Here is a 14,162-nt window from a genome sequence, read left to right on the forward strand (position 1 = left end):
TAGTTAACTAAAAAGAGCGAGGCTATCACTTTTCAGTAGTGCAACAGTAGTTGTTTTTGAATTGACTTAGCGTGTGCTCTCTTAAGACACTCTCTGTGTGAAATGCATACATATATATATATATATATATATACACACACAGTGTTGGGGTAATGATTACAAGTAACTTGAGTTATGTAATCAGATTACTTTTTCAAGTAACTAGTAAAGTAATGCATTACTTTTTCAATTTACAACAAAATATCTGTACTTTTTCAAATAAGTAACGCAAGTTACTTTTTCACATTGACTGACAGCTCTCCTGTCCCCATGTTGAGAGAAATAAAGTGAAAATGCTGTGTGAAAATGATGGTTATTGTAGTTCTAGACTAAATGTGAACATGCATCATCTCACTTGCACGAAAACATTCAGTATTCCTCAAAATGAATAAAAACAGTGAAATGCAGAATCTCAGAATTTTACGCAAACCTGTAATTAACTTTATTAAATTACACAAATATACTTTATGTATTTAATCTCACTTTATTATCCTTTGTCTTTTCTGCTGACCTTCAGTGAAAACGACCAAATTATATTTAGAAATAAGAGTGTTGAACTTCCTTCTCCAGTATCCTATTCTTCTTTATTCCAGAATGGCAACACAGCTGAAAGGTTTATTTGAGCTGCGCCCTCTACTGTACAGGCGTAAATATGCATTTCCTTCAACTTGAGGCTTATTCATTTCACTTTTGGTGTGAAAGGGCCTTAACATTTGCCAAAAATAGAACTTTTTTGTTGTTATTAAGCAACCAAGCAAGCCCAGCCTAGGTGAGGAAAAAGTAACGCAAAAGTAATGTAACTCATTACTTTTCATAAAAAGTAACTAATAACACAATTAGTTACTTTTTTAGGGAGTAATGCAATATTGTAATGCATTACTTTTAAAAGAAACCTTCCCCAACACTATATACAGTATATGTCTTAAGAGAGCACAAGCTAAGTTAGTTTGTTTATTGCTGCCACCCAAATCCAAGTTTAATTTAAGAAGCCAAATAAATTTTTTAAGATAACAAAATACTGATAACTGTACATTTTCAATGATTTTCTCCTCTTAAATGAATTTGTTTGAATTTTTTGTCTTTGTGTAGCATGACTGTAGTTTAACTATGAGCAGCTTGACAAAACTAAAGCTTTAAAGTAGATTCCCCAACACTGAAACAAATTCCTGGTCATATTGGAGTAACACTCAGATCTGGTGGCTATTTCGGAGTAAGGATTGACTTTGAAAAAGGAACCATGGAACACTAACCAGGAGGAACCAGAGGGGAGCAGCTGGGAAAGGTAATTGCCTGTGCCATGTGAGATGAGTATGGAGGGTGTTGCTTTATCTGTGGACTGTAATATAGGAGTAGAAGGTGGAGGAAGCACAGAAGTAGAGAAGCAATTCGCTTCCATTTAGATTTAGGCTGCCTGAACCCAACTGAACCCTGCTTACCGCTGTTAATTAAATCTGAAAGGGAGGTGAAGGGCAAAGAGGAGGGTCAGAGTAGGATGTAGACTTGAGGAGGGGAAGCTAGTATGATCTTATCGAGGAGCGCAGACCGCGCTTTGGCAAAGAATAATGTAAATGAAGCAGAGGTCAGCAAGTCTTCCCAACGAGTGCAGCCCCCCTGCTGGCACGAATGTTAACTTTACTACGGAAACAGCGGGAGAGAGAGGATAATGGTGTAAAGATAATTGCTGGACTGTACTTATCCATGTCGAATCATAAATTCAGAGCTTTCAAAACAAATGAGAAACAAAAGACACACACTTTAGTTGTGTCCCAAATGACACAATATAGACTATGCACTTATACACTATATAGGCACTATATACACTTTATAAAATGGTTAGTTCCTGTCCTTAATTCTGATTGGTCAATAGAATTGACCGCTTCACACAATGGCTCTGTGTATCACTAGACAACACCCTTAGCAACTACTCTTAGCAATGTAAGCTGTATGTTCTCAATTGATATTGTTCATTGAAGCTTACTGTATTATGTAGAAGAGTATTGTAAGAAAGAGATCGATTGAGCGAGTTTATTACCTGCATTCAGATTTAGCATTTTCCTTCAGGTCAGTCCTATGTTCATAATAAAAAATCTGTTTAAATATCCAATGTATTATCTTGTCCTTTTAACAGTTAAGGGGTTTTCCCATGACTGACAGCGCTAGTCAAAGCATTTTTCAGTTGCGTCTTGTTCCGTGTTCACAACAATTCAGTCTTTTCAATATAAAAGTCTTCACTACTGACTGACACACTCATAAAGACAGTCTTTGTCGCCATCTAATGGCATGAAAATGTAACTTCTGTTGCTGTTCACGGTCAGGGACTATTTTTTCCGGCGGAAGGAAGGCTTTTAGAAAAAGTTTACTTCATGAAAGTTGCATTGATACATATTTCTGGCTTTAATATTTGTATTGTGTGGTAACCGTTTTATAAAAGCAATAAGGTACTCGATGCTAGTGCTGTATCGTGAATAAGTCACGGCTGAAGGGCGTTGTTAGGCACAACGCAAAGGTATGAGAGGCTGTGCTGTATCGTGAATAAGTCACAGCTGAAGGGGTCGTGCCTAACAACGCCCTTCAGCTGTGACTTATTCACGATACAGCACAGCCTCTCATACCTTATTGCTTACATATACTTATGCACTTTTTTAATTAAGTGCATCATCTGGGTATTTAAAGTGCTTCTTTACTCGTTCACACACTACTACTTTCTACTACAAAATGCCATAGAATTGTGCATAATTGGGATGCGACATTTGACTGAAAAAAATTCAAGGAATGTTGAGTTAGATGTATTTATTCCATATGGTGAGCCCAATTGCAGAACATCTGTAAGAAAACTAACTTATGAAAGTGGAACTATATATTCTCACACCGAGCTTTGGTTGTATTCTACATGTAACAACCTGCTTGAACTTATTATGATTAATTACTTACTTACTTATTATTAATTTTAAGCCGGATTCAATGTGATATAAAATTAATAGTCATTATATTATGTATTCAAATTATTTGTAATTATATTTCACAGGTGTTGAAAAGAGTACCGAGATGACAGATGATCTTAAATTAAAGGTGGGCTGGAAAAAAAACTGAATCAAATAGCTCTGTACCTTGAGCATTTTATAAAATTTGAATAGATGTAGAAATTGGATGAGAATTCAGCTGAAAGTGCTTTGAAAAACTCCTGTTGCTATTACCATATGAAATGGACTGCAAAATTATCACCGTCGACAACAACTGATGTCTCTAAAAGGGTCTAAACATTTTGTTCCTGAATTCAGTTTGCAGAAGATTATCCATTTTGGGGGTGAATGACTTATATCTGCGTGATGGTAGAGAGAAAAATCTCAATTCTACAGCTGAAAATGGAGAAGCCTCGGGCACAATTCATTTCCCTAAGGCAGCGTTGCCGAAAATTGGCAAATGGCTTAGAACCCTGAGAAAGCTTGGATGGTTTGAATTTTTCAGATTTTTTTAACATATTGGTTTTACAATTATCTTTGCACTAGTCATATTCAATATTTTTTGACATCTGAGGCCAGACATATAATTGCTGCAGAACTTTAAAAGCGGTTTCTTTAGAAATGTATCGTCTGATTGGGGAGATTTTTGATAAGCCTCTTACTGAGGATGAAAACTGCCTTTAAAAATATCTTTGCTTAATTCCCAAAAGAAAACTACATGCTTTTGCTTCTTATACCAAAACATTTCAAACTATAACCCATTACTGGATATGTTCATTTCTTTCTTTCTTTCTTTTTCTTTCTTCCATCCATCCATCCATCCATCTGTAAGACCTATGAAGGCTTTTTATACTTTTTTCAAAGCTTTCTAATAAGGCTTTGTAAAGCTTTGTCAACATTTGGCTTGAAAACTTGCTTTTCTTGTCAAAATGTGCAGTTATAAGAATTTCAGTACATTTGAATTCTACTTCTTCTACATTCAGTATAGTGATGATGATAGTGTTTGTTCATATACAGACCATGATAGGTAATATTCAGCCCAGTGTTTTTTGCTGTGATTCAAAGATATTTAAGTAACTCAGTTATTAATTTCATATTCTGTTTATTCATTTCAGAAACTGTCTTTGCGCATTGATGAGCAATCATTAAAAGTTAATCGTCGCCTGCATGACTCGTAACTTCTCTTTTAGGAACCCTGAAGCACTCAGTGCTTAATTTACTCTCATGCTAAATTCTTTTCAATTATTGTTATTATTTTTTAAGATGCATAATTTGTGGGCACAATTCATTCCCTTCCAAATGTCTATAGGGCTCTCTGTCTAATCAGTTATGTACCCTTTGATTAGGGCTGCTGAGATGTTTGTCATCCCATCAATAGCACGATGATCGCCAAGACTCTCACAGTGTATGCAACAAGAGACTTGGAAAAAGACCCGAGAATGATGCGAGAAGAGAAAGAGAACGAAGCTGTCAGAGGGAAAAAGAGGTGTGAACTGATCCCTCACTCCTTCTTGCTGAGTTTGGAGAGAAAGCGAGATGGCGGGTGAGTTGTTTGACTAATGCTCTGTTAGCTAATGTGTCCAGACCACCCACTGAGTTGCACCCGTCTGTCTGGCTCTGATATTGTCTTGTAGTAGTGATGTGTGCTCAGTTGCATGAGCCCAGCACTCTCAGCCCTATTCTGGGGAGGCGCGTGCAATACTCCCACTGGTAACAGCAAGCTGGTGGGAGTCTGCTCTGGCTTTCATGATAATGTATGCATTTTTCTGCTGCTTTACACCGCCAGATGCAAGCCATCGTTTTTTCATTCGCATGAGAGTTTGGGGGGAAAGCAAATATTTTTTTGCAAGGTTGCCACAAATTTTCTCCTTAGACAAACTGCACAAATTGGAAGTTAGGACCACAGCTAAGCTCTGATGTAATATGATGCAAACTGTAAATTGTGTTCTGAAGAACACAAACCTCTGTTGTTGTATCTCCAGAGATTCGAATAGAAATGTCTTGTTTAGTGTCACAGGAAAAAACAACCGGCAACATGAAAGGAAAATGGTTCACTATCAAATATTACAGTGCATTGTTCTCTTTTGCAACCCCCACTGGAACCGAGCCTTGCTACCTACTACTAGATGGCTGCCTTCTAATGAAGCATCCTAACTAAAATGGATACTGATAAGTTCCATACCAATAGTGTTCCTCATGCGAAACATACAACAGATTTGATTCAGAACTTATTTCAATAGAGTTAGCGTGTTGATCAACATCCCAATACTCCATTAAGCATAATAACACATAGCACACACAAATATTGGGCAAAATACACTCTAAAAAGAGATGGTTATTTAAAGATTCTTTACACGTAGTAACAGTTCTAATTAGAACCATATCATCTTGAAGAACGCTTTATATGCTGAAATGGTTCTTTGTTTTTAGGGTTCTTTTTTCCCGCCTTTTTGTTTTTCAAATCTGTAACCGTCTGTAACTGTAGCCATCCAATTACACAGACTGTCAACACACTCTCAACAAGTAAATTAATTCTTTCCTAAAATGTCTATAAATTTTAACTTTCAAGTTGTTATTGGTTTCCTACCAGTCATGTCTTTTTCTCTTTTTAGGTTAACAGAACATGTAAGTATGAGCAGCTCTGTTCAGTTAAAAATAATTCTCTTCTCTACTAAGTAACAGAGATATTGAATTTATGATCCATATTGTTAACATTTTTTTTAATGATTACTTTATACATACACAAACCTAGTCACAAAAAAAAAAACATTAAAGCCATCCTGTGACTTTATATCATTTTTTCCTTTTAACATTGTAAATACTGTGCATTTTACCTTGTAAAAAGGGTTCTATTTAGCACCAAAAATGTTTCTGCTATTGCTACAAGCCGAAGAACCCTAATGTGGTACTGTTTAGAACCATTTTTCTTAAGAGTGTAGTATATATATATCATTACGGTGGCTGAGAGAGCTCAATGCGCTGCAACTGAAGAAAACACATGCAATAGAAAACGCATCTTCATCAGTTTGACAACAAATATAGAAACGTGCTGAAAATAGCAGAGACCACAACAGAAATGTTTCAAGGGGACCCAAGTGACGAACATGCCTGGGACATGTTGTTGTTCAGTGTCTACTAAGGGTGTAATGGTTCTCGGTAAAAAATCGAACCGTACCGTACTCCACACACGGTTCGGCATGCACTTGCACCGCTGTTCATCTCATTTCTGACGACGGATACGCATCTACAATAAGGTTTGTTGAAAATAAATAAAACAGACAGACAGAGTTGTTTCTGTCAATTAATACGCATTCTGGCTTCTCCTAAACTTTGTTCAATGCGAGAGCTGTACGCTCTAATAGTCACCAGTCATTTACGCCGTCATCACCTGGGTGTTGATAGTGCGCAAGCGTAGGTGAGACCTGAACAGCACACATCTGTGCTAAACTCATTTAAGCCTTGCCAATTTAAACATTCGAGCACAAGATGCCAAAGAGAATTCGCATGCACGCTGTGAGAAGATTTGTGCACTCATCCGAAGCACTCAAGCGCATATACAGTGCGCAAATATTGACTTCTCTTTCAAGTCTTGCGCTTGAACAGACAAATTCACACAAAAATGATGTCAACATGCCCGTCTTGGCGAGTATCCTAGCAAACATAGTAGGTTATGTCTATGTCATAGTAGGTTAAGTGAACTCGAGAAAGACAAGACATGAGTACAGTATCAGTGTACTGTATCCGTGCATTGTCTTAAAGTGACAGTAGCCTAATATTGTTGTCTGATTGTTTTTAATGATAATCAAACAACAAAAGACAAGGAAATCACTTAGTGCTCTTGAATGAATAGATTTTTTAACTTAATTACTCAATAATTAATAATGATTAAACTTTATTTCATTTATACAGTAAAGATTATATGCAATGTTGTTTTACATTTGATTAGCTACTTTATTCAATTTCTGTACCTGAAAACTACTGTTAGATACCTGAAAAACCCAAAATAGCTGTGTATTTTATTTGTATCTTTGCTCTACTGCATTTATTTGTGCTGTTGCTTGTAGTTTGATTATTTGTTCTTATTTTCTTTATTTTTATTTGACAGTAGTTTTTCCCTGATCATAGCACATACCAAACCATACCGAAACGTGACCCTAAAATCGTAACAAAAACCGAACCGTGAGTAATTTGAACCATTGCACAATGTCTACTTGAACTGAAAGGAGTTTTTTGTGTATTTTACCATTCTGATCATATGTGCGTTGTGAATATTTGCGACCTTGGACCAAAAAAACAGTCATAAGTCACACGGGTATATTTGTAGCAATAGCCAACAATACATTGTATGCGTCAAAATTATCTATTTTTCTTTTATGCCAAAAATCATTAGGATATTAAGTAAAGATCATGTTTCATGAAGATATTTTGTAAATTTCCTATCATAAATATATTAAAAAATATATTTTTGTAAGTAATATGCATTAAGGACTTAATTTGGACAACTTTAAAGGCTATTTTCTCAATATTTAGATTTTTTTGCACCCTCAGATTCCAGATTTTCAAATAGTTCTATCTCGGCCAAATAATGTCCCATCCTAACACACACATCAATGGAAAGCTTATTTATTCAGCTTTCAGATGATGTATAAATTTCAATTTCAAAAAATGTACCCTTATGACTGGTTTTGTGGTCCAGGGTCACATTTGGTTGGAGTGTATTTCTGTATTTGGTTGCGTTGTATTTGTATTTGCAGCACATGTGTTGTCAAACTGATGAAGATGTTTTCTTAATTTGCTGGTATTTTTTCTATTTGTATGTGTTTTCTTCAGTTGCACTTGCAGCATGTTGAGCTCTCTCAGCCACTGTACATTAACCTTTTTTAAGATTTATTTTTGGCTTTTTTTCCTTTATTATGACAAGACAGGAAGCAAAGTTAGAGAGAGAGAGAGGGGCAGGATCGGGAATGGTCCACAAGCCGGGACTCGAACTCGGGATGCCTGAAGCGCAACTGCACTATTTATCAGCGAGCTGCCCACGAGGCTATTGGCATCGATTACATTAACCGTTTTTAATTTTTTAATGAATAGAATGAATAAAGGTGCAGGCACATTGTTGAAATTTGTCAGAAAAAGGTCTATTGTCAGTAGTGTAGCGATGCATGAAGCACGGCTCACACAGAAGTACATTTCAAACCAAGCTGCTTTATGTTGAACAACTTGAACATTAGCGAAATCTGCGTGTGGAACTTTTTCGCACTTACATGAAACTATTGATCACGAAGATTCCTATTGAAATGATTGAATTTTGCCCACGAAAATTTGCAGAGCTACAGTACATGTGACCACACATTTATTTATAGTCAACATTTTTTCACTACATATTGGTTGGATATTTCTTTCGCTCCATTTTTGGGTGGATTTTTTTCCACAGAACTCAAAATGCATTATGGGATTGCTTTCTACACAAAGGATACATACATGGTGCCTCATATCTGTTCTTTGCTATCTATTCAATGCATTGTGACAAGCTCAATGAAAAATAAAATGTATCCCAGATGGCGGACGAAGAGAAATGTCTTTTTTAAATATACCTTACAGGGCTCAACAAGGACTGCCCAATGACCCAGCGTGAATGACTCTCGGGACAGTTGACGGAATTCATGATACCATAAAATGTTCACCATATTTTAGAACAGAACCAACGTCTTATTTTGCTTGCAACACACACATATGGAAGAACAAAATGAGAGGTTGTCAAGACTGTCAAGATTTTTCTCAAACAATATATCAACATAGACGTTTACGGCAATGATTATAATACTCCATCTAATCATTTTTGAGGTCTAAATTGCCATCCTCGAGCCGAGGTTGTCAGATTGACACTTATTTATTTGGACCGTGTTCAACAAAACACAGTCCCTGCGTTTATTTTTATTGATGTCGAGCAGGAAGCGGCATACGGTTGCTGGCAGCCATCCTGAATTATGAGGAAGGTGATTACAGCCCCTCTCTCGCTCTCTCCATAGCCAAAGATCAGTGAGACAGAGAAAGACAGCTCTTGTAATCACTCTTAATAGTCTTGTTGTTTGTGTGAGTGTGCGTGGTAATGATGCTGGCACTTCAGCATGGGCTCACAGGGGACCCACTATTGTTTCATAGTCTCATTGCCTTCCACTGGCACCACAACAGGTGTCTCTGTGAGGTTCCTAGCCAGTTAATACAATAAATAAAGATTAGGGTTTTTCCCCTCTGACTATATCATTGCTTAATCCCAGCAATGGATCTAATGACCATGCATTGATCTATAGTGGACCAATCACTGTAATGTACTTCAACTTTCTCAGGATTCCATGTTTATGGCCTCCATTTCCATGTTATGATCCTCATAAAGTTTCTCATGATAGCTCAGAGTGCTGTTTGCTAAATTAATGATGTGAACCCTCCTGTTCTTTCAGTATCAACGTCTTGTTGTTTTATATACTTCTCTGTTTCATTTTTTGACCTGAACAAGACTGAGCGTCTAAACTAAAGTGCATCTGAATGACGTTAGCATAGTCAGTGCCACGTTTGTCTTAAGCCAGTTCGGCATGCCAGACAACTCAAACCCAATGCACAGTGTGTACACGACATGAGAAATACACACTCATGAGAATTACAGTGATTCATACTCTGAGAAAAATGATTCACCCTTTTAATTTTGAGAAAAGCAATGATGATGTCCAAGGAAATTCATGTTTTCTCTCACTGAATGCAATAAACTATTTTTATGTGTGATTGTATGTGACATTTTCCTGCCCTTTTGACCTGAATCATCTCTTCTAGAAGAGTAATGGAGTTCAAAATGATGGTTCAGGAGGAGCTATAATGGAGTATATAAACAGCTGCTTACCTCACTATTATGACGATTCTTGAAATCTCAAATGCATTTATTTTTGTTCATTTATAACAAACTTCATTAGTAAATAGTTCTGGTGAGCATGACAAGCCTATCTAACTACGTTACACTAAAGGATTATATGAACAGGTTAACACATGTAACAGTTTCAGGAAGAAACTGCTTAGAACAAACTAGTCTCAATGATAGAACTCATTTAAAGGGATGGTTTGCACAAAAATTAAAATGGTAATTTATTCACCCTTGTGTCATTCCAAACATGTATGAGTTTCTTTCATTTAAAGTTATATTGAGGAAAGCTGACTTACATTGTATGGTCAAAAAAATTTTTCAAAAGATCATATTTTGTGTTTTTGCAGAAGAAAGTCATACAGGTGTGGGGCAACATGAGGGTGAGTAAATGCTTCAAGTATTCTTAATGACACACTGTAATGTAAAAACAAATGGATAGGTGCCAAAGCGTTTGTGAAGTGTTTCTGTAGCATATTCTTAATTTCTGAACAGTATCATTAGTTTTTCATCACTCTTCTAGTTTAAAATCCATATGGTAATTGTATATTCAGCACATTTAACCATGGTCATTTGGAATCCACCTTCAATTGCTTTACAACCGGTCGTCAATAACATGTCAAGAGCACCTCTGGCAATCTGTAATCATATTGATTCACACACCATGAAGTAGCACCTTTAAGCTATATGTGATGAATAACTGAGCTGGTGCACTTATTCCCATTTACATATGATTAAAGAAATTAGCTTGGAAAGTAAAAGACACGGATACAGCATGCAGGTCTTCACCTGTTACTGCTGATGCGCTCTGACAGACTCACCTCTGCAAAGAATGAACAATATGAGCCCAGCTAGGCTGAGACGCAGCATTTTCAGTTCCTCTGAAGTTGGTTCGGGGAAGGAGAAGGGAACGGGTCAGTGTTTTCCCACCGACAAATCTTCCTTAATGTCTACAGGACGATACACACAGCCTTCATCTCTTTATAAGCACGAAACAGAGTATCGGTTAGATGTTTCCCCCTCCAAGCATCTCAACACGAGTCTCTCCTGCGGTGCAGTTACTAAATGTTGTCATCTCGACTGTTTCGTGGGTTTTAAATGTCTTCTTAAGTGTCTGGGAAGCACCTTAAACATTAAAAGTATATAAGTGCCATCCCTTGAAAAGTCCCAAATTTGTAGTGCAGTGCCACAAGTGTCTGTTGTTAAAAGCAGTCTAATGGTCGTGGATGTGTGATCCGTCTAAATAAGCGTCAGGACACACGGCTGTGTGGAGAATCTCACAGGAAAGTTGAACATCGCTTGTGAGGCTCGACAACGCTTCATAATGATGTAAAAAAAAATCCACGGTAATTCCAGGAGGCGCGAGGTGCCCTCGCGTAAACAGTATAGTGACTTTTAAAAGAGAATATTGGTAATTAAGAAACAATTATGAGGCTTTATATAGCCTAAATAAGACCTCATTTAGAAGAAGAAGACGGCAATATGAACTCCGGACTTCCACAGTTACTAATAGGCTACACTTTAAGAAATGAAACTGTAGTCCAGCTGTCGGTGCATGTATCGCCCGTCACAGTTTTGATGCCGAAAAACAAGTCAAAAACTTCAATAATGTGAGGAAAGAAATAATAAAAATCACTTGTTCTGTGAAAATGCTTCTTTCTCTCATCCATGAAGTCCACAGTGAATACTCCTCGTGCTTTCGTCTGCTCTTTGGGTTCCGCAGCGACAAGCACAGTGAGTCATGAAACTGGTGCGCTCGCTCGCTCGTTCGCTCTCTCTCTCTCTCTCTCTCTCTCTGACTGGCAAATGCTGCTGAACTGGGAGGGCTGCACAATTTAAACTTCAGAGTAGTTTATTTGCATGATTGTTTTACACAAAATATATTAAAGCATTAATATAGGCTACTCGATAGAAGCAGTGCCACAAACATATAAAATAAGGTACCAGCATTGTTAATTAAAAATGTAATGTAGTAGCCTACAATAAAATAAGATGAAAGAGTCAGCTTCATTCGAATCGTTATGAACAGTTTGCTGGCGATGTGTAGCCTACTTGTGGATGCATGCATTGCAAACAAGGAAACAAGTAGGCCTAGTGCTTTGTAATACACCTGTTGTGAATGGCTAATCTTGAGTAGATTAATCGATCAATAAGGCCTATGTCTATAGAGGGTATTAAAATTTTGCAAATGATTATATCCAATTGCAGTGAGTTGTTGTGGTTATATTAATATGAGTGATGATGCAGGTGTTAATGTAATTATTGAGTGATTTGACCATGGACAAGGCTATTGTACTGCATTTGCTTCAACAAGCGCGACAGTGCCCTCTAGTGGTGTAACTCGTGTTCTTAAGATTTTCCCATGCCTTCATGGCTCCGGTGGCATTATGCTGATGTTGCAACATAAAGCGTGCTGCTAGTCTACAAGATTTAGCGTGGAACAACAAGTGTTGATGACCGGGATGTAAATGTCATATTTTGCATTTAAGGTAGGTGAATACTTATATCGTCTTAAAGAATTAGTTCACTTTAAAATGTAAATTAGCCCAAGCTTTACTCACCCTCAAGCCATCCTAGGTGTATATGACTTTCTTCTTTCAGATGAACATAATCGGAGTTATATTAATAAATATCCTGACGCATCTAAGCTTTGTAATGGCAGTGAACGGGTCCAACGAGTATTAAGCTCAAGAAAGTGCGTCCATCCAAAGCAAAACGTACTCCACGCGGCTCCGGGGGGTTAATAAAGGCCTTCTGAAGCGAAGCGATGCATTTGTGCAAGGAAAATATCCATATTTAACAAGTTATGAAGTATAATATCTAGCTTCCGCCAGACCGCCTTCCGTATTCAACTTATGAAGAAAGCGTATATATATCCTCTATGGTTTTGAATGGTTTCCCTCAGCCATGAAAGAATGGAGACCTCAGATCAAATAGTTTGAACGTTTCTGCATCTGTGCAAAGCTCATGAATGTTTAATAAGGTAAGCATTGAAGCAGCTTGTGATTGGTTGTCTTTGGCTAAAAAACTTGTAACATTCCCTAGCACTAAATGCATTAAAATGACACTGAAACACGGTTAAAATATTTGTTTGCAAATATGTATCCACATATTTTAACATAAAGGTTTAAGAATTTCCACTGACTTACTATTTTTTGGCAACCTAGGCCTATAGTTGCAATCTTAAAATTAATCTTTGATGAAAATGCAAATCCATTATAAATAAGATGTATTTAAAATCATTCTCATCTTGGAGTAACCGAATAGTCTATCAAACAGAGTTTTCTTCCTACGGGTTGGAAATGTGGCCCACAGTGGGGGTCTGGCTTTAACCTTGTACTCACTCACACCATGCTGAATAGAGATATCGACGGAAAGAGTAGTTGATGACTCCCCTACCGCTCAAGTCAGCAATTACTGTCAGTTCACAGAGGGAAGATGTGTGTTGATTTGGGAAGAAAGAGGCATTTAGGAAGACCCACGTGCACAGGCATCCAATTAGCAAACACATGAATTGCTTTGCCAAATTCTGAGCAGGGTATTGAAAGTTTTCCAACTACGCTCACAAAGAGGCGTTTGTAATTGGCTGCACTGAGACACCTGTAATAAACCGTGAAGTAGATAACACATTAAACCGCTAACACTAACAGAACATCCATACGGAGTACTATTGCAAAGAAATTAAGTGAATATTGACCCCATTTACACTCTCTCCATTTGGCACTCAGTGCCATATCTTCCCTGTCATTTCAGTGTATTCACCAGGTTGATTGCCGTGACCCGTCTCTTGCTGCTAATGTCAGGTGATTAACATTTATCAGTCTCTGGGCAAGACCTTTCTCCTGAGGAGACGTTTCAACTGGCCTGCTCTTTTAGCGTCCTTTGACAACGTTTCTCTCATTACTGGTTTCAGCACATTCACACAAAGTACATGTCAGTGATGGTTTAGTCTGTGATGCCTGCTGTAATTTATTATTGATATTGCCAGCTGCATGTTTCTTATACGATCTAATAGGAGCTTCACACAACTTCATGCAGTGAGTGTTATGGGAACAACTGCTGTGATGCTGGAGGTGACATGAAAACACATTTGGCACCGTTTACTTTCTTAATACATGTTCCTGCGCTTGAAAATACACAACCATTCAAAGGTTTTGGGGATTTTTTAATGTATTTGAAAGAAGTCATTTTCATATTTGAATCGCTGAATGTATTTGATCAAAAACAATAAAAACAGCATTACAAATTATATATCATGT

At 37.3% G+C, this 14,162-nt stretch overlaps 2 protein-coding genes across 3 annotated transcripts in view; one reads left to right on the forward strand and one right to left on the reverse strand.

The window, feature by feature from the left end:
* The window catches only part of si:dkey-112m2.1 (transmembrane protein 132C), a 145,558-nt gene extending 133,931 nt beyond the window's left edge, over window positions 1-11,627 (reverse strand). The window contains exon 1 of the mRNA XM_051877701.1: window positions 10,725-11,627. Coding sequence (XP_051733661.1) covers window positions 10,725-10,773 — 49 coding nt within the window. The 5' untranslated portion in view covers window positions 10,774-11,627. The remainder of the gene's footprint in view (window positions 1-10,724) is intronic.
* Window positions 1-14,162, forward strand: part of rpl17 (ribosomal protein L17) — a 268,902-nt gene that overhangs the window by 147,965 nt on the left and 106,775 nt on the right. The window lies entirely within an intron of this gene.

The sequence above is a fragment of the Ctenopharyngodon idella genome, chromosome 21 (genome assembly GCF_019924925.1).
Source record: "Ctenopharyngodon idella isolate HZGC_01 chromosome 21, HZGC01, whole genome shotgun sequence".
Taxonomy (NCBI): Eukaryota; Metazoa; Chordata; class Actinopteri; order Cypriniformes; family Xenocyprididae; genus Ctenopharyngodon; species Ctenopharyngodon idella.